At 42.3% G+C, this 27,573-nt stretch overlaps 1 protein-coding gene across 1 annotated transcript in view; it reads right to left on the bottom strand.

The window, feature by feature from the left end:
* Positions 1-1,469: 1,469 nt before the first annotated feature.
* Positions 1,470-27,573, bottom strand: part of galnt2 (UDP-N-acetyl-alpha-D-galactosamine:polypeptide N-acetylgalactosaminyltransferase 2) — a 38,941-nt gene continuing 12,837 nt past the window's right edge. The window contains exons 2-16 of the mRNA XM_044030905.1: positions 19,229-19,316; positions 15,557-15,710; positions 13,324-13,422; positions 12,866-12,933; positions 12,695-12,760; positions 12,483-12,604; positions 10,949-11,036; positions 10,145-10,232; positions 9,803-9,906; positions 8,701-8,827; positions 6,300-6,392; positions 5,531-5,614; positions 4,017-4,143; positions 2,721-2,840; positions 1,470-2,629 (exon numbers count right to left, since the gene is read on the bottom strand). Of these exons, the coding sequence (XP_043886840.1) occupies positions 2,474-2,629; positions 2,721-2,840; positions 4,017-4,143; positions 5,531-5,614; positions 6,300-6,392; positions 8,701-8,827; positions 9,803-9,906; positions 10,145-10,232; positions 10,949-11,036; positions 12,483-12,604; positions 12,695-12,760; positions 12,866-12,933; positions 13,324-13,422; positions 15,557-15,710; positions 19,229-19,316 (1,584 nt within the window). The 3' untranslated portion in view covers positions 1,470-2,473. The remainder of the gene's footprint in view (positions 2,630-2,720; positions 2,841-4,016; positions 4,144-5,530; positions 5,615-6,299; positions 6,393-8,700; positions 8,828-9,802; positions 9,907-10,144; positions 10,233-10,948; positions 11,037-12,482; positions 12,605-12,694; positions 12,761-12,865; positions 12,934-13,323; positions 13,423-15,556; positions 15,711-19,228; positions 19,317-27,573) is intronic.

Here is a 27,573-nt window from a genome sequence, read left to right as displayed (position 1 = left end):
AAACACTGCCATAAAATACAAGACAAGAGCCCATGCCACTGTCTCACTTTCAAAGGCTTCAGAATCTCACAGAGGAACACACAGTGGTGGTTGAGATTATTACAGCAAACTCATAAAGGTTCTGCTGAGCAAAGAAACGGCAAACAAATAAAAAAAAGGATGGTCCGCTATTCATGGTTATTAATAGTTCGTCAGACTCATATTTTGCCCCAAAGTCCCTATAAATGTCTCAGAGGCCACATTTATGTTCTACTACAGAACAAAGAGTCTTCATTTCAAACGTTAAGAAGAAGAAGTCAACGCCCAAGTCATCAGCGTTCAAGTGTAAGTCGGGACTCAAATACAACGATTCTGAATTTTCGGGATGAGAAAAATCTGCTCAACTCTAACGGACACAGTGGAAGAACAAACAGTAAAAACCTTGTTTACTGCAGCTTAAAACTCCCAGTGACTCATCATCGACCAAGAGCGACGGCTACAGCCAAGACAAATATGCTGATGAAAACATGACTAAGTGAAAGTCTGGAGACACGGTGGAGATGCACGCAGCCTTAAGAACACGTGTGCACATGAATGTCACGTTTTTTATGAAGGGTAAAAAATACTTTGAGCACATTGTGAAACCGCAGCAGGTAAGAGGACATCGACTGTGGCCGTGCAACCAGAGAACAGATTTATGTTCACACGCGTGAAAGAATGTGGACACATGCGTCTCAGAGCCAGAACACCACCGTTGAAAGACCTGAATATCAGATCTGAAATCACATTCAGGACGCATTAAGGTGAGTCGCACTTGGGCTGGGCAATTTTTCTTCTTAAAAAAAACCCAAATAACACTTAACACAAATGACAAATGATTTAAAACAAGGTTTCAACCGAGTGCAACCAAACACACATCGAGAATATTCGAAGGAAAAGGCCGGGGAGTACGAGCTGCGGCGCTGCACCACTAAGAACTACAGAAGCCTAAGAGTCGTAGCGGCGGAGGAAGTTGAAGAGAAATCATTTCTCATGAATAACAGAGCAATGGATGTTAATACGAGGTCCGAACAAGAACAAAAAGCAGCATCTGTGATGTCCGTCTACATAAAACACAAAAACAACAAAACTGTGGAGTTTCCTACATGCAGAGTTTGGTCAATTAGGAATTCATTTTGAAAACATTGCAGTGATATTAAAAAACAGTCACCTTTTAATCTGTTTGCAACAAACACCTGTTAGCTCTAGAGGAGAAGCTGTAACATTAAATCCAGTTTGATTACACAGTAACCTTCCTACAGCTGTAATATAAACACATGCAAAGATGAGGATCTGTGCAGCCACTCCGCAGGAAGCAGTTAGAGAGCAGCAAGAGTATGTAAAGAAAAATTATTTTTTAATTGTTCCTCTGGTTTTCCTGAAACACAAAACATCCATTTGAAATTTGGTTCCATTTTTTTTTTTTTGACAAAAGTAAACAAATAAAAAAAGACTGGAAAGCGATTTATTTTCTGTGTGTTTTCTTTAGAGACAAAAAAGTGAAGGTGCTGTAGCAGCCAGTGCTGCAGCCTGAAGACAGTAAATCTTTATGATGAGCTTAAAGACACTTCCTGGTTTCAGTCCGTGCTCTTCGGGGCCAAACTGGTGTCAGGCCCTGTCCAGAGAGCAGATGCTCCTCCCTGAACCCTGCTCCCTCCCCAAGAGAAAAAAAAAATAAAACAAAGAAGTACACACAGCATTTTTCCTCTCCACTCTTTTCTCTGTTGATCCTGTTAACCAATGAAAGTAAACAAGAGGAGAAGCTCAAAGAACTGAGCCCATTTTCTTCCCTTCAGATCACTCCATACCCAAACCAAACCAAAAGCACAAGCTGAGGCCTCGTTCTGCTGCCGCAGGCTCCAGCTCGGTGTGAAAAAACCAACTAGAGAGCACAGGAAAGGAGCAACACCACCAACATCCGATTCGTCCAAGAACAAAAAAAAAAAGCTCCTGTGAAACCCCGTAAAGATTTAAGAGCAAGGAATAAAATATTAATAAAATATAACAATTACAATGTAAAAAGAGTTTGATTTTATCAGTGTCAAATAAAGTAAAAGTAAAAAAAGAAAAAAAAAAAAATCACTCAACATTTTCTTCTGGAACCATCAATGAAAAACACTGAGGTATGTAGTTTGGGTGGAAAACCTCTCTGTCACTATGATCCTCATCGTGGTCATCACTTCAGCACCCACCCGTCCATCCATCCATCCATCCATCCATCACAGACAGATTACTCCACAACATCTGCAAGCCTCTCCCCCAGGAGGACATGGCCCATAGTTTTCTGGTGGGGGAGAAGGGTGCATGACTGGCTGCACCTCTGAGGAGGAGCAAAAAATATCCATTTATCCATCAAGTTTCCTTCAGTCCATCTTCTTAACCACGTCTCAGAGTCAGTTGGTGTCTCTACTGAGCATTCAACTCTGCCTGGTCTCTGCAGCGCCCCCTTCCCCCCCTATGATTGTAAGTTGAGGGTGAACTTCCACTGCTGGTTAAGGCTGGGGCTGCACACCTCCACAGTGAGTCCGCCCATCCTGGCACTGCGGCTGTCCAGACAGAGGTTACTGCCCACGTGACGAAGCTTCGAGTTGGACTCGATCTGTTCCCATTTCTGGTGACACGAGAGCAACAGTATGATGTAAAACACACAGAACGTCTTATTGGCAGAGAGAAAAGGAGAAGCTATAGTGGGTTTTTTTTACCTGTCTGCTGTCATTTTCTCGACAGCCCTGTAGTTTGATGAGAGAAGCGGCTGCTCTGTCCACCACAGTCAGACACAAGTCCATGTGTTTGACTGATTTGTCCTTGGTCAGGGCCCATTCCTTTACAAAAACAGATGTATTCAAAAATATTAGAAGGCATCCACACCTCTGACTCTGCCAACGCACTGCAAAGGATTCTAGCCACTCAACAATAGGCCTGCCTCATAAAATCTTTTGAATATGTTCATGGACTGTTGGACAGCCTTTAACAACAGGAAACTGAGGTTTGTGTCACTTTGTAAACCACTAACTCCTCCACACCAGAGTCCGATGAGACAAAAAAAAGCCATTTTAGAAAAACACAGGAGTTGTTGGTTTACTGCTGCCAGGGTTTTGTTTCTTGGATTAAAAAGGCTTAAATCTGCTTCTTTTTTTTTCTCTCTCTCCCCCTGTTGTCCCCGGACAAAGCCATGTTTTGTTGACTGCTTCTCGGCACAGGCCACACATAGAGTGCAGTCAAATAATATGCAACGTTCTGACTATGTGTAAGAAAATCATTCAACTTCACGTTAAAAATCCTACCTCCTTTCAACAAGACATTCTCGTACACACACATACTACATTCAAAGTACTTCAAGAAGATCAGCTGGTCCGATAGGTGCCTTGTTACAGGCCCGGTCTGTGAATTTCCTGTTGCAACACATCAAAATCACAAATCTTGAGGCTTCAAAACAGGATTTCCGATTCCTCTGGGTGACATCCACTAGCAGCTGCCACTTGGTACCTCATACCTAAGGTGGTTAAAATTACTTTGAGATGGAGGGTTTCTGTCCCCCACCAGCCGAGCACAAATAGTCTCAGGTTATGTGTCTATGTCTGAAAGGCTCCACCAATACTGATCCATGTTTTATTGGATAAATTCTCCAACTCTTTTGAACTCTTTTCCATTTGTTTTAGGTTTCTTTGCAACACTCCCAACATATGGGACCTGTACACAGACCTCTCTCACTGAAGTGCTCCGTGAGTGGTCAAAGACTCTGAATGCTGAAAGGTTATTATGAAAATATGGATGCTTGATGTTGCCTAAGCCAGCTTTAACTGTAAAGAAGTTCATAAAAAATATTCACATTATATTTTTGTGCAGGTCAAGAATGAAATTTAAGTTTCACCTCAGTTCCACCTGACTTCGACCCCCCCGTGTGTTCTCACCACATGTGCCACCAGCAGCCAAACCTGGTGTCTTTAAAGTGAAGGTTTTGACAAGCTGACCTGCATGTGTTGTCGCGGTAACGCTACCTGGTTTCCACCAGCATTGTGGCATTCATACACGCCCACCACGCCATCGGCGAAGTGACCCAGTGTGTCCAGACAATTTCCTCCCTGCTGCAAAGCTCCAAACGCGATGTCCTGGTGATCCGGGACCCTGAACACGCACACAAAACCAAAATATTGTTAGAGTAAATATTAACTGTGTCACGCTTTTATAAACTCCTAACAGTAAACAGACCCATGACTAAAAATAATCAAAATTCACAATTTTATTGAGATAATTGTGAAAGTCTATAAACACAGTACAGCACTGCATCATAAATGTTTAAGATGTCGAGGATAAACACACAAAAGTTATAAAATAACTTTTCAGTGTGGTCCTTTGGTGACTCTAGCATACTGGAAACAATTTCTTTCTTTTTTTATGTTTGCATAGTAAGCTTTCACCTCAAAATACGTAGAAATATGGCTGTGCACAATATGGTGTATAGTAAAGTCCCTCACCAAGGTACAAACATGATTATAGACCCTTTAGAGAGCTACGTCACAGAAATGTGCTCGTGTTTGTAGCTCTTTCCATTAGATTATGATGAAAAGCCTGGATTTCACAGAAATGTGTGTGTCAATACGCATTTGTATATGAAACCTAGGCTGCCTAAAGTTATGTTGTGGTCTTTGACGTAGCAAGCTAGTAGTTAGCTCCAGCCGGCTAGCGCATTGACAAGTAAACATGGTGTAATAAAAACGTTCCTCGTATGCGTATAGCCTTTCTTGCGTGTACAGGCTAGGTTTATCTATAAGGTAAGAGTGAATAGCCACTTGCTAATATCCTCTACCCAATCTTTTATGGAAACTGGGTCAGGCAGACTATTGCCGCCATCTAGTACTAATATATTTTGGTATTGTTCGCGGTCCTAAATCGTCAATGAAAGAACATATTCAGAATTATTCGGTGGAGGACCGTGGACGCACATGCTATTCACCTGTTGTGACGTTTTCTGATCCCAAACTGCGCACGCATTCTTGCTAGGCTTGGAATGTTTGTATACATTGAAAGGGTACACTCATTAAACCCTCGCTAATGTTACAGACTGGACCTTTAAATCACATCATTACAAATCCTGAGGTCCTGACGGGAATTTATAGTAAATTCCCATCAGGGAAGCTATTAAACCACAATAGCGAAGTGACAACAACCAAATGCCTCTAAAAAAAGTGTAAGGGCAGATTTTGCTGCCGTCAACTTCTTTTCAGCGTGTTCACTTCCTTTCACATTAGCCTCGTTACTGTGATAAGCGCTACGGTGGCACTTGTGATTTAAACTGGCAGGAAAATGGCATTTCTTTCATTAATGAAAATATTGATATTTGACACCAGAGAATCTATAATTCTGTCTCAAAGAAAAATGTTGTTTTCTAATAAATTAGAGTGTGTGAGGAAATTAGTCCAATTTAGATGTCATTTATGTCTCATTACATAAAGAATATACCAATCATACCATGCACTGTGCTGTATAACATAAAGAGCTGCAACTTTCTTACCTCAGTTCAGGGTAAACATTCTCCAGGTACCATTTAAATGGTTTACAGCCTAATCTCTTCTTCATCTCCATACGACTCTGGATACTGTAGGGAGAGGAGGAGGAGACAGGGAGTGAATTAAAGGGCTGATCACTTGTTGTTTCTAATATAAGGTATCTGTTAAAGTTTGAGTGAATTAAAGCCCTCCTCAATCATTCTAGGGAAAGGAGTTGGTGTCTGGGCACATCTGAGGCTACATTAAGGAGCTTTTATCTTGAAGACATGGTAAAAAGAACTTTTACAGGGTAAGCGGAAAACTTGGCAAAAATGTCAGGAGATCAAATAAGACAGCACAAATGCCTGTGGAACATTTCATGACAAGATTTTCAAAGACTCGAGCACTTCAACTTCAACTCTGTCATGTGTGCTACAGACGGTGTCACCTGCGACGAAGAAAGTGTTACTCTGTGACCTCCAACAACATAAGAAAAACATTGGTAATATCAAGAATAAAAACATTATAAATGCAGCAATGGTGTGCATTCGAGCATGCTCTTAAGATCATACAACTTTAAAACGTAACGCTAATGCCTTCAGCACATGAAAGAATACGACTGTGTTTTGATCAGTGACAACCCAACGCAGACTTCTTCATTTAAGGCCTCATGGAACTTTCGCAAGAGACGAGACTGCTGCTGCTAATTGGCTAACTCATGTGCCTGTTCTCGCCTTGTCCTTCATGACTGATTTAGTGACATTATTTTGTCGTTTCCCACTGACGGGTACTTACTTTCCATAGGGGACGTTTCTGGCTGACGGGACGGCAGCATAGTAGAAGTTTTTATACTCGTCCATCCACACTTCTGCCGCTCTCCTTGTGTTCCTGAGAGACGGGAAGGATATTTAGAAGGAGGAGAAGAAGAAAAAAAATCAGTGAAAGGTGAAACACATGGAGACCATGTGGCGAGACGACATGAGTCATAAAAGTGGCTAAAAATGAAGAGCAGGAAGAATAACAAAGGATAAAGAATATGGTATCTCGTAAAAAGAGAGAGTGAGCCAGTGTTGAGCTTTACCTAGAAACAAACAGTCCTCTTCAAGCTGTATATATTGTTTACAGTATGTGAGAAAGGAAAATCATGGCTGTTCTGCTTTAAACACAACAAAAGTGTCCTTTCATCCCAAGAGAAATGAAGAATTTAATTTGGATGGTGGACCCCGACTTGCTCAACCTGTCCTAGGATTCATCTCGCACCAGAAGTAAATATTTTTAAAAGACGGAGAGAGGACGAAGAGGCCAGCAAGTACAAAACAATTTCATCCAGTTTCATTTACGTCAGTAAGTCTACTACTTCAAGATTTGTAAGTGATTTGAACATGTGAGTGTGATTCACTTCTACACCTTCAGCATCTGAGAAACTTCTCCTGTAGCTGAAAGGAAGCTTTTCCATGAACCAAACCAAAAATCCTCCGACACAAACACAAGAGAGTGATGTGCGACACACTCTGTGTCCTCCATTTTCGGATTTTTCTCATGTTAATGACTGGGAGAACGAGGGAAACCACCCTCATTCAAAACTCCCTGCTATCTGTTTGTTGATCAGCCCCACACTGTCTTAATCAAGAGCATGTGGCTTTTTTCCGGGCTCGTTTCCAGCGACGCTTACTTGTAGTTGAACGCCATTTCAAAGCCGAGGTCCATATCTTTCCATGTATCATGTTTCCTCGTTGCCGATGTTCAGTAATTAAGTTGTCACATTTATCAGAGCTCTAAACCGACGCATGTGCAAAAAAACACAGATTTGTAACACGAGCTGCGGCTCTAATCTGGAGGCAACTGTCCATGTGATTACTCGGCTAATTGTTGTCGTTTGGTTTTAATCGTCCGCCGTGGGGTTTGACTCCAAGAGCCAAGTAAAACATCAAAGCCATTTCACTTGTAAATATAAACAAATGTCTGTTACATTCAAACATTTGTCGAATAAGTTCAAACAATGTTGATTAAGCCTATCAGCGCCATCAGTGCAGAGGTGTTTGGATCTCGTTTCACCCGTCGACGTTCATGCACTGCACAAGGGCAGTTTGACGGGATAAACGCCTCTCGCCTGCCACTGTACGCACATTAACGCTTATTTTTCTTTTCAGAGTCATTTTGAGTTGAACGACACGGCAGACGTTACATAGTCTCTGTTCACAAAGTTCCAAACAGAGGCAGAATAACTGCATCAAAATCACACACATATGAAACTCGACACCGACATTTGATGGGACTGCAGCTGAAGTGATTATTTGATTTTCATAATATGTCGACAGAGTATCAATGAGGAGAAAAACTCCCCTTTTAGAAGTAGTTCTCAGGCTTTTCATTATGTCATATGAACTTTATCAAACATTTGCAGTTTGTCCAGCGGTTGTGAAACTGCAGATGTTCCGAATTAAGCGTTTCTGATTGCTTGAAGTGTGTGTATTTTCTGTTAAAGCTTAAAGCTCCAAGTCTGAAAAGTGAAGCCAAAATGAACAGTGCCTCTCACCCAAAAAAGGGTCTGGTCATCTGGACATCCTGCAAACGTGGAGGCTTCAAAACCAATTTAAAAACCATGTCCATATGAAGTCCAAGACGTAAGACAACAGCAGCAGTTGGCCACCAGGGGGCAAATCTTCTGGTTGCAAAAAAAAAAAAACCTCTAGAAATCTCTGGGGAAATGAGGCTAGTTCTCACTTGATTTACAATGTCAGTAAACACTTTCCAAAGGAAGTTGATGGACTCAATCACTAGATGTGGGCGTTCCTCAATTGGACATGATGTCAGTTTTGTAAAATGTGTTTCTATTTAGAGGAAACTAGATGATAAACCACAGCACATATGAGTGGACACTTGTGTGATTGACAGCTGGTTTCGTAAGAAGCCTGGTTGCAGGTCACTGAACTACATGAAGTCTATGTTAAATATTAACAGTCTACTTATTGTTCTATCCTATGATTACATCAAAAATGCTGATTACTTGGTGTCTAAACATCTTAATTTTTGGGGTGTGGGACATTGGATGCTTAAATGTTGTCATTTAGAGTCCTAATAATAAAAACAACAATTAGGGGAGTGTTGTTCACATGAGAAACGCTGTTTAAAATGTTGTTAAAATAAGATAATTATGAGCGCAGTCTCAGAGGTAAACTAAGTGTTTTACAGTCACCTCGCAAACACAGTCCCGCTGCCGCCGGGGAAGGTGTATGGATGTTGCTTTCTGAAGACGTGGCCGACTCTGCTGCAGGGGATGATTTCCAGACTGCCACCACACTGCCACACACGAAATGAGATCTCTGGAAACACACACACACACACACACATAAATCAAGAACACTTTCCCACACTGAATCAAACAAAAACACCACAGTTAATTACTATATTCTGCCGAGACAATAGCACCTCCCTTCAGTGTGCTGTTAAGTCAGGTTCCTTCTAGAACCTCATCTGTATTTAAACAGCGAACCAGGATGTGAACTGTTGATCTACACATGAATCATTGTCAGCCGTTTATTCTGAACAATATCCCGGCTGAGGCGAGAGGGGAGGAGGTGGAAACAAAGCAGTTATTTTATCATTACACTGTTTGCAAATAAGCTCTATTGTGCACACAATGGAAATTTCCCTCGATGCCAACTGCAGTTAGTGTCACATAAACAGCTCTGCAATTTAGTAAGATGAACTGCTCTCTATCTGGAGGAGTCCTTTAATCTTTAAATCACTGAAAAATGTTTTGTTGGCATAGGAGCCCAGATGATCTTGTGAGATGATCACAGCATAAAAGCAAAGCTGGCGTTCGTTTAGTACCAAACGGAATAAGTGAGAAGGACTGTGCGATGTTCAATTCAACAAACTGCACAGACGACAAAGTCCTAAAGAAACTGTTTTGACAAGTCACTAAATTTCAACCCAAATCTTTAAAAGGTCGTTTAATCTCTCGAGTCTCAGGCACGTCTAGCCAAATTGATTTCTACAGCACTTTTTAAAACTACAGTTATCACCCAGCAGTCGACTGACCAACAGTTTCAGTCCAACACCATCCATCAGTTCCCTGATTTTTCAGTTCGGATCAGTTCATCTGTAAATCCACATGAACATTTGTACCAAAATCAGAAAGGAGTCTCTGCATGTGTTCCTCAGACGTGACGACGTCACCTTCTCCCCTGTTTGCTTTGCACTGTCAATCGCCACTCATTTCTATTCCTCTGAAATCCACTGCTGCCTCAAACGTTTCCACTCGCTCTCCCGAGAATCCACCAACAGTGACTCACCCAGGTTCTCTCCGCCCCAAACATCCATCATCATGTCGTACTTTCCCAGCAGCTCAAAGTAATCCTTATCCATGACAAATAGACCTCCAGCTATCATTGGAGTCCTGCAGAGAGTGAGAGAGCGAGAGACAGACAGGCAAACTGCTGTGACAGTGACAAGGACTTCTTATGCACGACAACCACATTCGTGTCATGCAATAGCATTTTCATTTTATAGTTGTTTTACTCTTCAATAGTCCTACAAGGTCATATCTGTATCTGTAAAGTGTATATTTTCTTTTTAAACCACATCATTTTTTATTCTATCTATCTATCTATCTATCTATCTAAGTACTGTCTTACTTTATTGGAGCAATGGGGTTGCCTTGTCTCGCCCGTCTCTGGTCCAGAGTCATGTAGTCCCACTTAAACACCAAGTTCCAGTCGAAACCTAATCACAAACAACGTATAAAACATATGATATGTATGTATAATTTGCATACCTGTAAAAACATTAAAGGTGCATATACAGTATATATATGTTCTATATAGCGTGAGTGAATGCAGGTTAGTTTAAAGTTCTTCGATTAAACGTTTCAAAGTTTTAAGAACCACACAGACACGACCAACAGACTTGACTGAATCTATACGTTTTATACGTAAATAAATAATTGGTGTTAAAATATTTCTTTGAAGCCCACGGGGGATATAGAGTGCAGGTACTTTGCATACTTAACATCATAATAAAACTATGCCTACTGCAGCTTGCGGCAGCAATTGCACCGCACACATTGACAATGCTCCGCAGGGGATTCCTTTATGTTATCATACTATGACTTTTATGATGTTATTACTGATTGCACGGCACCGAAGTAACAGGAAAATGACACCGACTGTGTTTGTATCGATTCCCTATAAGCTTCGCTTTGACTTTTATTCTCTCTGCCACTGGAGCGATGGTTTAATTGGATTTACAGTACAAAGGAACTGCATTATTCTGTGTCCAATGAAGAGAACAGCGTTCACCTGTTATCTATTGTGTTTATCACAGCAGGGGTGGCTCAGCGAGACACAGCACAAAAGTGTCTTTATCACAGGGAGCAAAAAAAGAAAATACGATGTAATTAATTATGTAAATGAGCGTTTGTTTGGCGTGTGTTACCTTACCTCCTTTCAGATCAGCTGAGGCACCTACATACTGGAAGTTGTCCATGTTGATGACATCGATAATCGGAGAAACTACTCTGGTTTTGTCCTGTGAAGAAATGAAGAGAGAAACAAAAATCTGATTTGGACGAACTCTGCATGTGATTAAGAAGAGAGATGCACTTCAAGTCAAAGAAAGGGACCAAAATAAGCAAAGCTGCAGACGGCTCTGCCAGTGATTCATATGCTTATTTCGAGTGCTATATTTAGATTATTGCTGCAAACTCAAAGTTAAGCAGCAGAATCTCTTCACATCAAACCAAACCTTGGAGCTGAAACCTGGAGCAAAACGACATTGACAGGAAACATGACAGATTTCACTTTGAAACTAAAGCAACAACAACAAAAAAAAGATTAAAAAAAACATAAGATAAAGTCAATTAGTCTGAGAGCAAAATGTTTTAAATTTGGCTTCAGGCAGTAATTGATTTTAAAATGGAAAAACACCACATGTAGGAATCGGGAATCATTTTCAGTCATGTCACATAAATATTTGAAGAACAGCCTCCATTTTGCACTCGGTGTTGCACTTCAGCTTACACTAAATGAAGAAGCTCCATCTCCACTCAACACTAAAAGACTTCACTGTAAATAACACCCAGCTTTCAGGTTGTGACAAAGTTTAGTTTTAGTCTTGTTTGAGTTTAGTCAGTTCGCTGCGGTTATCTTCGATAGCTTACATGATTTTATTTACAACGACCAGGGAGCGCTGTTTTGTAACTGACCCAAAATGATGTGACAGAAGGAAGGGAAAACTAATCTTCAAAAGGTAAAAACAATGGCTTTACATTTACAGGCGGAGGCTGCAGCAACATCGTGCTTGTAAAGTGAGACGTCTGCAAAAAAAACCAAAGAAGCTCCCACTAAAAGTTTTTGCTTTAGCTCAAAACACCCAGTCGTTGAGCAGTTTGACGGGATGCCAGTGTACAGTATACTCGCTAACGCTCACCTCAGTCCGGTCTGATAGTATTTGTCATTGCATGACAGAGCCTGTTTACACCGTTTCTGTTCACTGAGGCAGAATTATAACGTCGCCACCACCGACAACAGCAACAAAAGAAAATGACAAAAAGTTCCACGCTGCATGTTCAGTTTAAAATAGAACCGAACCCTTGTGATGGGGATCACTCAGGATGGATGCTAACACCAGGTCTGACTGGGACCCTAGGGAACAACCCACCATGGACCTATTTGCATTGTTCAAGGGAATTTTCTGGGGCATTTTGTAGCTGCTGTTGTTGCCATAGTGATGGAACAAATCCAGGCCAAACAACACGACATGGCATCCATTAAATTGGTTATAGGAATTACAGTGCCACTCTTGATACCGAGTGAATAAAGCAAACAACTAAAACTGTATTGATTAAAACAAAGTGGCTTCACTTAGTGAATAGCTGCTAGTGTTTACAAGTTACTGTTAATGTAATCGGTGACTATGATATACATTATACTAACTTTTTTGTTTATTTGTGCATGTGTGTACGTGTGTGTGTACCTCAGCCACCCTCTCCAGCAGCGGCTCTAGCCAGTGGTCATTACATTCACAGTGAGAGTCCAAAAAGGTGAGTACTGGCGCCGTAGCGGCGTCTGCACCACGCACTCTCGAACGCATAAGTCCTGAAGGAGAGATCAGTGACAGATACTTTACTCAACAATCCTAAGGTTTCACCCACGTGCTTTGAAATGCTCTCCTTTTCTCGCGGTTACCTTCTCTGCGGTCGTTCCGCAACACGCGCACTTTCTCAATCTTCCCCAGCAACGCTCCGTCCTCGGCTGAAATACACGCACAACATTACATTTGCAATTACACACACAGATATTCCTGAGTGTGTGTGTGTGTGTGTGTGTGTGTGTGATGCGTTTGGCTGCATTACTCACAATTATCGCTGTAGTCATCAACCAGGATGATCTCTTTGACTAAGTGAACAGGACTTTTCTTTAAAACACTAAAAAGAAAAACAGAGCGAAAAAAATCAGGAGATTCAGCGGGCAAATGAAAAGAAAAGTAGAACCATTGTCCTGTGGTTGTTTGCCTCTACGGACCAATAGAGGCAAACAACCACAGGACAATTTGCAGACTTGTCTAACAAGTGCTTTTTTTTATTATTTAAAAGGAATTTATTGTAAAAGAGGCCAAAAATAAGTTTGTGAGGTCACAGTGACCCGAAGCTAATCCATTCCTCTGTGAATCGATTTGAACATGTGTGCCAAATTTGAAAGAACGTTTTCAAGATCAAACTTTGCTTTGCCACGCCACAATAACCTTGATCTTGCCCTTACTGTTCAAGGCGTGTGTGTGGGCATGGATTTCACACACACACACGCCATTGACCTACCTGACCACAGTCCGCAGCAGAGCAGAGCGCGCTTCATTGTGGAAGGTGATGACCACACTGGAGGCTGGTAGATCCGACATCCATTGCTTATGTCTGCAACTGTAATAACAAGAAGCCGCATAAATTAGGATCTTTTACTGCACTAATGGCTCAAGCTCTCCGAGTTGGGTCAATAAATGAATGAGGCCAGACCACTGCCTTAAGTTTACACACAGACTTCGACATGGTGCAGTGTCTTAGTGACTAGTGCGTTTATTTGTAAATCAGCTCGAGACACAGTTATGTACACCCATAGCAAGCCAGCTCTAGAGAATGAGCAGCGACGAAAACAACAAGGCTGCATGAGCTTACCGTGGCCTTGTTTTGAATGATTTCGATCAGCGAAGTTGCACAGAATATGCAGGGGTCGAAATTCATTGTGTAAAAAAAAAAAAAATAAATAAATAAATAAAAAATAGGAACCCATGACAAAATGTTTGCCTTGCTCATGTTTTTTGGTCCTGCCCCACAAAAATAATAATTTGAACCTTGGAAACATGCCGGATGGAGTGGGTAAAACCGATATGTATCTTTTAAGGGTCTTGTAAAAACAGCAAGTAAAAACAGTTAATGCCTACTGTATGTACTGTGTATAGTTGGTATTTTGTCTTGCAGACTCACAGATCACTCCTGGACCTCAAATATGTTTGCTCACTGTTTATTTTGTTTGGTTTTGTCACTTCTCGTGCAGCGACTCAGTCAGCTGACAGCCAACCACAACTTCCATCAAGTCTCAAACATCTGCATGGTCAAACATCTACAAGACAAAGCCAACAGTTTGAGGCGACTCAACAGCTGACTGTTGGCTTGGTGTGTTCTCAGCGCTTCACAGTGAATTGAATACATAATAATTGTCCTTTTGTGTGCTCCCCTCACCGAGGAAATAAAAAAAAAAAAATCCCCAACAACATCTGTTTTCTCTGTTCAGTGAGTTCTGGAGCATCACGGTTTAATGCTCAACGTGATCTCTCACATGAAACCAGTCGCTGTACCGCAGAAATCAAACACACTCAGACCAGCGTTTACGCTGCGACTCACAAATCAAACTCAGCCACTTTCCATGACGTTCGTAGTTTGGTTTGATGAAATTTCACAGCACAAAATCGTGTTGTGCGAGCGACAGAGTCAAAAAGACAAAAGCACTCGGGTCTTACATACATCAGACATCCTGTGGAAACCACGCAGGTTGAAATGGTCAACATGTAAGAATCATGCAAAATACTTAAACGTTGATTCTCAACTCCATTTTGAGGGAAACACGTGAAGCGGCTTAGGAAAGGGCACCAGTTTCTGTCCTCGTCACACATCAAAAAGAAAAACATGAAGCTAGAATTTTATCGTGTTTTCATAGGCTCTACTTAATCTTTCTCTTTGTCCTCACGGTTTGGAAATTTGTCTTGAAGGAAGGACATGGACAGACTGAGTCAGATAATGGTCCTGTCCGCCGATCGGAGCCAAGAGTCTTGAAAAGTATTGAAAATAAACAAGGTGCCACTATGTCTCCTCGCTATCTTCATGTCAGCGCTCTTAAACATGTACACTTTCCCACTTTTGTGCCTAACTTTGTGTTTAGAGCTACTTTTTATAACAATGTCCAGGAAGATGTGAAGAAACGGTGCCATTTTCAGCTGCTCTGACAGTGTTAGTGTTTAGTGTTTCTAATAATTATCAATCTCAAGTCCCCTGAAACTGAATGTTTACAATCTCAATATCCACAATGCCTGGTGTTTAGTCGTCGTCCTCATTGTCAAAATCTTTGCTTAAATCGTATTTGTTTGTTTTTTGCTTAATTAAAGAACAAACAAATTGATTGGTGAGATAAATGGTCGAGAGCAGAAGACAAGACAAGTTTTCAAAAATCAAACTAACAAAAACACAACGTTATGATGTATTTTTAAACCCTCATCCATTCGACGGGCAGCACAATCAGCAGTAGCTTTGTGAACCGTGAGCTGTGTTTGTGCGTTTGCTCTGCCGCTACTTCCTGATTTCGTCCTGATAAATCACATTACGGGGAGTTTCCTCGAGATCCTATCTGGTCTGGAGCCCATTAGTGAGAATGGACAGATAGCAAAGGACAACATGTACACACAAAACCCATGTAAACACAAAACCCACACTTTTACACATGTCACAATGAAAGACTCAGAGGGACAGCATTGCGGTTAACAAGCATGTAAAAAGAGTCACGCACTGGTCATGTCTTGTGTCCGGCACGGCTCTGTCCATTCGGAGTTTGTCGCTCTCCACCTGGTTGAACTTGTTCCTGGCATATGGATCCTGACCGGGCCGGACCACCGTGGCTCCAACATATAGATCCTGGTCAAAATCCTGCCAGCGCACCTTACCTGAACACACAGACACAAACACATGAGGCCCAGTCCATACACAGTACGTCCACAGAGGCAGAAGAACGATACACACTTCTAGTTTTATTTTGCTTGTGGTCAGAAATGGTGGAGACTGGAAAGACTTTTAAAAAAGAATTAAAAGTCCGGAGTGTATATGCACAATGGAAAAGCAGACGGGGGCATGAGATGAACAAATCCACACATTCTGTACCATGCGGATGACACTGAACGTTGACAAAAATATTTGTGTCATTACTGATCAATAATTCCATAATTACATTTCATCATAATGTAAACCAAGAGATCTGAGAGAGAACTAGACTTCTGCGCCTCCTCTTGTATCTGCATTCATTGTGAAAATCTGCAGCAGAAAATTCAGGAGACAAGACAACATAAGTGAAAACTAGAAAACATGACAGAGCATTTATTGTGTGCTCGCTAATTTATTGCAGCCCCCAAATATGAAATGTTTAGAAAGACCCAGAGGCCGAACATGTCGCGGCTGTCTGACCAGATTACCAAGATCACTGCTCACTTAAGACACTGTTGTCATGTTTGATTTCACAGTTTGTCATTGGCCACCGAGACTCGGGCACAAAAGAATAAAAGTAATACAACTAATTAGCTGGGTGCAGCTGCTATGATAATGGCTAAGCATATGGTGGTGTGAGATTACACTATCAATACAGATAAGTGAGACAGAGCCTGACCAGTGTGTGTGTGTGTGTGTGTGTGTGTGTGTGTGGCATGCTAATGAGCTGAGGCATGTGATGATCCGGCTGCAATGACGCCACAGTGCCTCGGAGATGTTGCTGCATGAGTCACCAGTGTTTGATGTCCTTGTTGATATCTGTGTTTAATCACAGTGACTAATTAACGGAGCAGAATTAATGTTTTCAGCGTCTCGCTCGACGTGTCATTCCTTCACTGTCGCTCCCATTGTCTTTGTGCATTAAAGACCGGTTCACACAACACAATGTTCAGCCAACCTCTAAATCTGGGGACACACGACACAACTGGTGCACGCTAACCGACTGGTTTCAGCGGGGGTGGGGGGGGGTTAAGACGACTGAAAGACTGGGGGTCACAGAATACACAGTTTGTCCAACCAAATCAATCCAACTGACAGCATCAAACTCTCACGAGAGCGACCATGTTTATGTCGCCGATATTGTTTTGATATCCTGACGCCGTTTCCTGTGTCCCATCTGCTCTTTTTCATTGGCTCTTGGCAACATGTGTTTACAGTTGGGTCGGTAATCAGTACACACTACCCCAGAGTCTGTTTGAGAGCTGACTGGTGCCGACTCCGCCCAACTGTGAATCGTATCTTGTAGTGTGTTTCCAGGTTTAGTAGCAGTTTCTGTCACGGCCAACTTTGTATTTAAATGTGGCGGTAAAGTTGCCTAAGCTCTGGTGAAGTAGTGTCCTTCATGTTCACCTTGGTTGGGTTCACTCTGCTACTCAAAAAAGTTTATTATTACTCAACTTCTGTCACATACTGGCAGTTTTAGATATATACAGTACATTTGTACATATTCTTTATGTGACAATGAAATAAAACTTCTTTGAATCGTTTTGTAAGGGACTCTGACAAATGGAAAAAAAAAAGAGCACAGAAACATGGACGTTTGGTCCATAAAATATCAGAAAATGTCGATCAGTGTTTTTCAAACCTGGAAATGATGATGTTCCCAAATGATTCCGTTTCAATGATGCCTTTGTTATACGGAGCAAAGAACATAGAGAAACTGCTCCAATCGAGTAATTGTTTCAGCCAAAAATTAATGTATTCAATTTAAGTTGACACACACTGACTGGACCTTTAAAGTCTAAATTCGACACCCAGACTTGACGTCCTGATTCCACTACATCAGATAACAGAGTGTGTGTTCAGTCGAGCTGAGGACGAGAGATGAATGAAAAGTCTGAGCTCAGCAGCTGCTCACTTCGCTGCATCTCCTCCGCTCTGCTCTGCTGGACCCTGAAAAATGTGTTTCTCAAAATCAGGGCCGAGACACATAGTTGGGATTGTGGGAAGATGAAAATGGATCCCTGAATTATTCTGGTTACATTAGTGGCCACAAAATTTTAAATCGCACTGAATTATCTTCTCGGAGCTTTCTCTGTGCTTATCATTTGTGGTAAAGTTGAAGTAGGAGGAGGATGTTCGTGCTCTCGCGCTAATTAACTCAAACTGTTTTACCACATTTCATAAAGGAAATGGTTTTACGTTGTAGGAACCCGATGTAAAAAACATTCTGAATACACGGCTCTACAGCAGTGGTGTGTTTGTGCTGCCTTTCCATTTGAGACAAACTCTTTGAGGAGTTTGCATGTTCTTCCTGTGTGTGCGTGGGATTTCTCCAGGTTCTCCGGTTTCCTCCCACAAGTTCAAAAACATGCAGAGGTTAATTGGACAATCGAAATTGACCGTTGGTGCGAATGTGAGAGTGAATGGTTGTTTGTCTCTGCGTATTGACCCTGTGATGGACCGGTGGACTGTGCAGGGTGTTCCCCGCCTTTCGCCCTACGTTTGCTGGGATCGGTGCCAGCACTCCCACTGCCCTTGTGTGGAGGATAAAGCCGTCTCTGGACTATGGAGGAAAAATATTAAAAAAAAAGAAAAAAAGGTCACCTTGAATTTCAATATGTTTAGTGTATTCCTAAAGTCTACAACAAACATTCTCTCCAGGCAGTTTTAAGATATCACGTGTTTACAAGCAGAAGAAGAACTCCATTGTCTACTCAGGGCCGTGGGAAGTGGGGTGCTGACAGGGGGTGGCATGTAAATAGTTTGGTTGTTTTTATTTATCAGGAATCGAATAATTGTTTTTTTTAAAATGTGAATGATAACTTGCTTGTCCAATAATAACAATTCAAAACATGCTTTAAGTTTGTTGAATTATTATCCACAATCTAACGCGATGACAGCAGCCCGCTGAGGCCAAAGTGTAAGGGTCAACGCCGGTCAAAAAGTATGCAGTGAAAATAATGGCACAGAGAAGAATTCTGGATTTCTTTATTTCTAAAACCCCAAAAGCAAGCCCAACAGGAAACATTAGCTGCTGACACTACATTAAAACGTTGATAAATGGAGTATTGTTGATCACCTTCTGTGTTTCTTATGGCAATTGATAATGGTGTCACAGCTCTTGACGTCCATTGAAGGAAGGAAAATGTGTTGGCGCATGCAAATACTTTTAGAGTCTTTTATGCCGTGCACTATACAGCACCCCTTGCCAAAATTAGGTTCCCGCGTGCATGCCTCCACATGAGGGCCGTGGAGAGCTGGAGCCAATCGTGGCTTCCTGCCTTTATTTCCCTGGACAGGTCTCCAGTCCATTCAGAGACAAACAACCATTCACTCTCATACTCACACCCACGGACAGTTTAGAGCTTCCAAGTGGGGGGGGGGACCAAAGAACCCAGAGAAAACCCACTCCGGTGACCATCTGTGCTTGCTTAGGTACAGTGGTGGCATGTGGGGCATGACGCGTAGTGACGTTTCCTACCTGGTGGCAGAGTCTCCAGACCATGAGCTTTATCATCAGAGCTGCGAGCTTTGCTCCTACTTGACACGTCACTGGAGGCCCAGTCATCCTGACAGAGACAAGACAAACAGGGAGAGACACACGTTAGTATCAGCAACACGAACATTAAAGATGACAAGATACATTCATGATTATTGCTACATTTCAGAACAATGACTGACATCTCTAAAATTTGAGATGAGTGCAATTCATTGGGCTCAAAAGAACATCCATTGATCTCTTATATTGTCTCCTGTTCATTCACCTTCAACATCCATTCATTCATTCTACAGTCTCCAGAAGCACAGTCAAACCATCACTATTTACAGCCGTTCCCCCCCGTGATCTTCTCTCTTTTACTATTAAAACCCACCGGATCGATACTGTGGGAGGCCTGGCAATTAGTCCCCCTGCCTCCCTGTCTGGACCTCTGCCCTTGACTTCAGAAACCTATTGTTCCACTCTTTCATTGACTCTGCGGCTCCTTCTCACCTTTAGCTTCTCCAAAATAGTCTATTGATCTGTTTTCATGTTAAACAAACTGTATTCAGCGTCTCATCTCTGTACCAGAGGGATGCACAGAAGAATCTCAGGGCAAGTCTCACTGTTTTCTTCCACACCAACACTGTCATGAGCAGTTAGGGCTGGAATGGATCAGCTGTGCTTTAAAAGCAAAATAGCTTTAAAGCGATGTTGGCTTCCACTTGTTATCACAGTGGAAATTCATTGGCCTTGCTTTTGGATATTTTTTTCAATTACTGAAAAGGACAGCGAAGAGTGAAAATTGGAAGAGTGGGAGGACAATCAAGCCCAAGTCACTGCAAATGGGCCCTTTGCCCTACAGGGAGTCAGCTCTACCAACAGTCTTTTTTTTTATTCAAACCAACACGCTGTTGAGAAAGAAACAAAATGGTGAGGTGGAAAACAAAAGTGACAAAAAAAAACTTCAAGTATTAACCGTCATCATATGACAAATCCCCCAGGCTACAACCAATCATAAAACATCACAGTTAACTGATGTCGTCATATTTCACTCACTGAGAAAAATACATGGCAACATTATTTAGCATCACTGGATAACAAATAATAATTTAAATAATCACATAAAGCTTCTTGTGCAACACACGTTTTAGAATGGACCACTTCACATAAAATTCATACAACAAATTGAGTTCCGATCCTAAAATGAATTCATTGCAGACAAAGAGAGAGAGAGATGGATTGTTGTGAACAATTTCCAAACCCTGCAGGAGCAACAGAGGCCTCTCACCTTCTTCTCAAATAACAGAATGGACTTTAAGACCCAACAGGTAAGACAACAGCATAAACACCGACCATGTCACGACCAGTCGTCCCCATGGAGACCAAAGCCAAGTCCTAATGAGGCAGAAACTAATTTCTTTGGAACAGGTTAAGTGTAAGTCTGTAAGTTAAGTGTTGTGCGTGTGGCCCCCTTTACACCTGGCATTAACATGCGTTTTCTGTGATCGGATAGTGATTCACCGCATGCATTTACACGCGTCTCATGTGTGCACATCAAGATACGATTGCAATTACACCTCTCTTTAATGTGGTCAATGCCTCTGTGCACAGACAGACAGACAGACAGACACACACAGACACACACAGACACACACACACACACACACACACACACACACACACACACACACACACACACACACACACACACACACACACACACACACACACACACACACACACAGTCTCATTATCAGTGAGGTGTTTTTCAGTCTGCATGGTGGCCCCCAGGGCACAGTTATGGTTTGAAAATTGCACAAACGTGTGACATCATCATTTGCATGAGTCAGTGACTTGGACTCCCTGTTGTGACACTGTCCTCTGCCACTCCTCCCACAAGTTGTTGCCGTTTATTGCATAATTAGGAACAGGTCAGGCTCATTGTCCTTCAGAAGGAAGAACAAAAACTGAAAATAATTGAAAAAAAAAACAAAAACGCCATAACTTGAAGGTAATTCATGCACAGATAAGGAGGGGGTTGTTGGCATTAGTGGTCACTGTGTTGACTCACTGTGTCCTAAATGGTCAGTAAAGCAAAAATAACTAAAGAATAACTATTGTGATAAAATATTTATTTTTGTGTGTGTGTGTGTGTAGGAGTGAGAGGAAACCAGTTACTTGCGGTTGTAAACCTCTGTGTGACAAAAAAAACGACAAAAATGAAACTGGCCACTTTTGTGCAACCATGGCAGCAAACCTTGGAGTAAAACTGTCAAATGTGACATGTGTTAGAATCTCTCAACTACACACAGAGCTTTTTAATGCCTCCTTAGTCACCTACAGGTCTTATGTCGTATGGTGATGTATGATCCACCAATGGCTTTAGTTCATCTTTGAGTCCAAGTGATCATTTATGCCAAGAACTTCCCTCAAGGTGTTCCTGGGACACATGTTTTTTGAAGATAACAGTGACCTCGCCTTTGGAAATCAAAGGAAATCCAGCCAGTTCATTCTCGGGTCCAAGCAAATGTTTGCACTAAATTTAAATGAAATTCCCCTCAAAGTGCACGATGCCACATTGCCTCTGGCTGTCACCGAGCTCAGAGACTTTGACTGAAAAATTCATGGCAGCAGTATGAAAACAGAGTCTGACCACAGGAAAACATTAAACAACTACTGAGTGCAATAAATAAATCAACGCAGACAGTTTCTCAGTACCGTCACAGACTGAGGCTGTTTTTCTGCCAATATTGGACTCTGAATAAGACATGACATTGCACACATACACACAATTCCTCCTGTTGATGCATGTGTAAAGATGCTTCAGACACACGGAGGAGCAGCAGCTCAGGACTCTGCGGTGTCATTTTAGAAAAGGAAAGTCAGAGAGAGACAACAAAAAGGACAACTGTTCATAAATTTCTCAAGACTTCAACCAAGAAGTTCCTTCAACCTGACTGAGTTCACGCAGCACTGAGCAAACTGTGACAAGTCTCACCAGGGTAAGAGAGACAGAGAGTGAGCGGCACGCTCAAAAGGGTGTAAGATGCCTCAGTGGGGAAATTGTGTGCGTCTGCCTCCATCTGCAAACCACACACGCATAAACTAATTATCGTCTCTGGATGCATTCCTATTTTAATACCAGCTAAAGCCGGTGACGTCTAAATCTGCCTAAATTAGGTTTTACTCTTAATCGGTCGTCCACATGTAATCTCATAGTAGAAAGTCTCAGTACAGTATGCAGCATCGGCTGTACCTGCTGTTCTGGAAAGAAGATTCCGTGTATGACGTACTGACACGCCGTCACACAGCGATGTTTGCCATTGATGGGACTCTCTGTCTGTCAGGAAGAAACACCAGCAACGGGGAGGAGAACACTGTTGTCCAAAAGTGTCCATTTGGACGCTGTACTGATTGTGATTACATGCATAATAAGGGCCCCGCTATATTTTCCACACTCTGTGTCTGGAAGAGTCGCTGCACACTTCTGCTTGCGAGGACACAGCCAAGGTTCCAGCCACACCAAAATGAGAGTGCGCACTTCTTTAGCATTCCACACACACACACACACACTCGATCGACCATCTTTAGGAGCTAGTTGCCAGCAACTGGGCTAGCAGTTGCCTACTGCTACGTCCTGATGAGGATGACTGGGAAACCTTCACAGACATAATACTTTCCGTTCCTAGAACAGTCATTTCTCGCCAAGAGTTTTCTCCCATTGTATTCTGTCATTTGCCGTTTAGAAACACATTTCTCAACGTCTTCATACAGCACAAGCAAAGCAACACGTCCACACTGAAGTTTGACGATGTGTGACTCAACGTCCCATTCAAAGTGAATAAGCAGCATCTGAGTTTACGCCTCCACCACGTATGGGTGAGTGCAGTGAAAGGCAATGATCAGCCCGGGATACTCATCTGTGTCCCTGCCTGTCAGTGATGGTTCAACAGAGAGAATAAACAGAGCTCAGGTTCATGGTGTCCGTTACATGGATGAAGTCTGACGCGCACGCGGACACGCACTCCTCAGCATGTATACTCAGACTCCGCAAGATGTCCCATCTGTCCGGTCCTAGTCACACTATAGCCTTAGCTCGATTAAACTGTGCATGTAAACATGCTGAATGTTACCTGAATCTTTTATGAGCTGAAGGAGTAGCACTGAATTTATCAGACTGAAACACAAATGTTAAAATGCACTTTTTGACAGACTTTCTAGAAGCAGTGGATATTACTAAGCATTATGAAGGCTGCTTGTTCCCCACTGTTAGATAATGGGAGATTCAATTATCCGAAAAAAGGGGGAAAGGCACTGCTGGAGATGTCAGAGAGAGGGAATGCACAACAAGAGAGGGAAAGAGGGAAAGAGAGAGAAGGAGCAGGGAGAAAGCAGGGAGGGGAACGGCGTTAGTGCTGAATCATTTGAGTGTGTCAGCAGCAGAAGCAGAAAGTAGGTCAGGGTGGTGGTGGTGGGCTGCAAAGGTTGGGTGACTGAAAAACCCCACTTCACTTGTATTACTCTTTCATCAACCCGTTGCTTTCTTTCCCTGCTCTCCCCCTTTTCCTCCCCATCTTCTCTGATGTCGTCTTCCTCCTCCCTCCTCCTCTTCCCCACTAACAGTAAAAAACCGCCCCTCCTCGACCACAGCGGTGGTCTGTGATTATCAAGCACAACCAAAAAAAACACACCCGTAGGTTTCGCGATGTGTGGATTCCCGAAAGTCATGCCAACAAGATGTATCTGTTGAAACCCGCGACAAGAGCGAGACCTAAAATCACAAAATTCAACCAAAAAGTGTTCCTTAGCAAATCACAGTCAGTTAGTGCTCGGGATTTGGTATTACTTTGTAGCCATAAGTGACTAATGAAGGACAAGTAATAGTCAAATCAAAAAGGCAGAGACTGAGATACCTATAGTAATGTATAAGCAATAAATAATTCAAAACCAAAAAAACAGATCCTACAGCTCCCATGATGCCACACTTTGTACATTATGAAAGTTGTCTTCGTCTTGTCTAAAAAAAAAAAACATCTACATTACAAAGCCCAACAGTGTAATTCCACAAATGACAGTCTCATCAATTTCCTCAACAATTACCAGCCTTGATATTGTGACAATCCAAAGTTGACTCACCCCAAGATAGAGATTAAACGATAAGCCTCGTGCAAAAAGGTTCTCATTCTAAAATATTCTTATATTTTTGTTATGGTGGATTCATATGGATACATATGATAAATCCCTATGACACAACCGGAGTCATTTTCACAAAACTCTGTTAGAGCGGTACCTGCTTTCTGTTTTCACTGGTTCACTGACACTGTCCACATTGACTAACCTCAATCTATGTTAAGTGTACTCTTTGAGGGATGACTCTTTTCCACGAAAAGGAGCAGCAGAGCACAGCTGGCATGCAGCCCTTCCGTTGTAAACATGGTCGGATTGTGACACCAGCTTTAAACATGTTCATCAGGCTGGAGTTGCAGCAGGGGAGCAGATGTGAGACCTTTAATGACGGCTAATTACACACACACACACGCACGCACGCACGCACGCACGCACGCACACACACACCAACTTTTCTGGCACAAAATAATGTTACTGTTGTTGTTGTTGTTGTAGTAATCGGCCATTTACACACAAACTGCCTTCAGAGCATGTAGCTCTGCCAAATACCTACATCTAATTCTGAGAGCTACAGCTTGAGTCACCTGACAGTGATGCATTTTTGGCCATTATGATTGTGTTCATCATAGAGAAATTTGAACTGAACTCTACGAAAACAATAAATCATGTCACAGTGACAGTGTGTCACGTCTAATAAAGGCAGAGAAATAAAAAAGAGTCCGAGTTTTTATTCAAACAGCCTGGGTTTGCCACAAGTTTTCACGTGTTTACTTTGAGTGTCAAGTTCCACAGCAGTGAAGTAAGTGGGTTTGATTTCGTTTGTAGCATGCCGCTCTGTGTGAGAACTGTACGTAATAAAGTGCGAGAGTGCAGCTATCTGCCAACAACAGAGACAGAAACAACGCAGTTCTCTGACTTAGTCCGGTCAGAGAACACATTCTCTGGTGCCACTTCTTATCTGAATCCTGCCATGACAACTTTGCAGGAGTCATTTCAGTCCCTACATTCATGCACTTTAATCAGCGGGCTGACATGAGCCATGCACACGGGCATCTCTGCTGGCTGTTTGTGGCTAAAGGTCCTGCTGCAGAAGTTACACACCGGTGGTGGTAAATAACCAGTGCCGAGCCTTCCATCGGCTCTTGGCGCACCAGAGTAAAATGGTATGGTCGGGGGTGGAGTCAGAACCGCTGGATGTTCTCCGTTGTCGTCTGTTGTGTTGCGTTTGATGTCGTCACACCAGTACGACGGGCACAGCCCACACCCCGCCTGTCAATCTACGCAAAAGACGGAGACGGGCGGAGCCTTTCATCTGTGACTTGTGCGCCAAGCAGGGCAAAACCACTGGAAATCGTGGGGGCGGTATAGAGTCAATCAGTCAGGAAAACAACAGTAAAACATGCTGCCAGAGCTCACTGGTTTATCCCTGCAGCCAGAAAACAGAGAGCGACTTCCAGGCACTCAGCTTCACTCACTGGCGCGCTCTGGTTCTAATCTAGCGGCTATCTGGCGAAGCAAGTTGTCAAAAGTCGAGGCGGACATACGGAAATATTGAACATGGCGCTTGTCATCAATCACTCTCATCTTACATTCAGTGTTCTATCGTTCCTCTGCCACGAAAGAGAGAGCGAGAGGAAAACAAAACACACACTGTGGGTTTGTTTTTGTTTTTTTTACCAACTTCAGCCACAGTGAGCTGTACCTGGATCTGTACTGAGTCTCTATCATGACTTTAGGTGTCAGATCATGGTGACATGCAGCACAGACTGAGGAAAAGAAAGTAACCCATTCAAACTAACCCATGCTTAGGTGTTGTGAGGTTTGAGCTATTCTTAGCCCATCTGATGGGGTCTGACACAATCACATCTGCTCCACCCCCACCGAGTTGAAAGCACAGATAAATCAAACCTACCTTTTAAGGCAGAAATGCAGAGAGCCACAGAAAAAGCCATGCAGCCCTGCTGGCACAGGAGCTCCTGATATTGGGTTACACACTTTCTGCCTTTGGTTTCTAAAACTGTGGGTAAAGCCCCGAAAGTGGGTCACATGCCTCTTTCTGGGGGATCTGTACATGACAGAAATATGTAATTGGCTCCCTGAGTAACCAGCCACATATTTGGCCTACATACTACTAAAGAAATTTAAAAAAACAAATAGGGTGAGGAAAATATGTAAAGAATAGACAAGATTGCTCAAGACAGAACTGGAATATAAGAAAGCAAACAAGCAGAGGAGAGAGGACATGGAAGGGAAAGTACATTACCATATGGACTGTTGGAGAGTTTAACATAAATATGGTCTGAGTCAGCAACAAGCAGGTTTTACACACACACACACACTGTGTACTCTCTACTTAAGCAAATTAGTTGTCACTATGCATTTGTCGCCTCAGTCACTGGTGTGTGTTTATCAACAAAACCATATTGTGCATAATTCCTGCTTAGTTATCGTCTCTTTTAAATGGAGACACGGAGGTCGTCATCTGTGTTCTTTGTTGTATTTGTTGTTCCTGAAGGTTTAAACTGAGCTGAGAAAGAACACTTTTAGGGGTTTTTTTGCAACTGATACTTTGGATAATTTACAGCGTGATCTTAGACTTTGAAACCTTGACCCGAAATGATTTTCAGCTCTGGTGAAGGCTTTAGAGTCCAGATTGTCTGTGTGGCGAGTGTTTTATAGGAGCAAAGTTGAATGGTGTCAATGCATGTGTTCCGATGTATGGTGCTTTTTCATCATACAGTTCTAGCACTGCTCGGCTCTACTCTACTCGGTTTTCTTTTTGCTTTTCCATTAGGGATAGTATGTGGTACCTGGTACACTTTTGGTAGCTGCTCTGGCACAGTTCCAGGCGAGCTGAGAAACGTGAATGAGTGTCGTCACTGGGAGAGTCATGAGTGTGGTGTCGGACACGGGAATCCAACCAAACAATGCCGAACTGTAGATCAGTTAAAAAGACTTAAAAATCCCAAAAACATGCATTAAGTACACAGTACACTAAAAAAACTGTGTTTGTGTCGCGTATTATATGGCGTCACGGCAGTTTCTCGCAGCTGTGCTATGATGACCCACAGTAGAGTCAAGCTAGTAGTACAATGGAAAAGTGTAATTATATTGTAACATGGCTCCTGCTATTGTTAGCCTTTATTTGAGCAAAATTATAAAAAACACAGACACACGCACATAAAACATGTTGAAAAACATTAGCTCTAAACACTGCA

This window comes from Solea senegalensis, linkage group LG7 (assembly GCF_019176455.1).
Source record: "Solea senegalensis isolate Sse05_10M linkage group LG7, IFAPA_SoseM_1, whole genome shotgun sequence".
Lineage (NCBI taxonomy): Eukaryota > Metazoa > Chordata > Actinopteri > Pleuronectiformes > Soleidae > Solea > Solea senegalensis.
The sequence above is the reverse complement of the archived record's forward strand: the minus strand, read 5'-3'. Positions and strand labels throughout refer to the sequence as shown.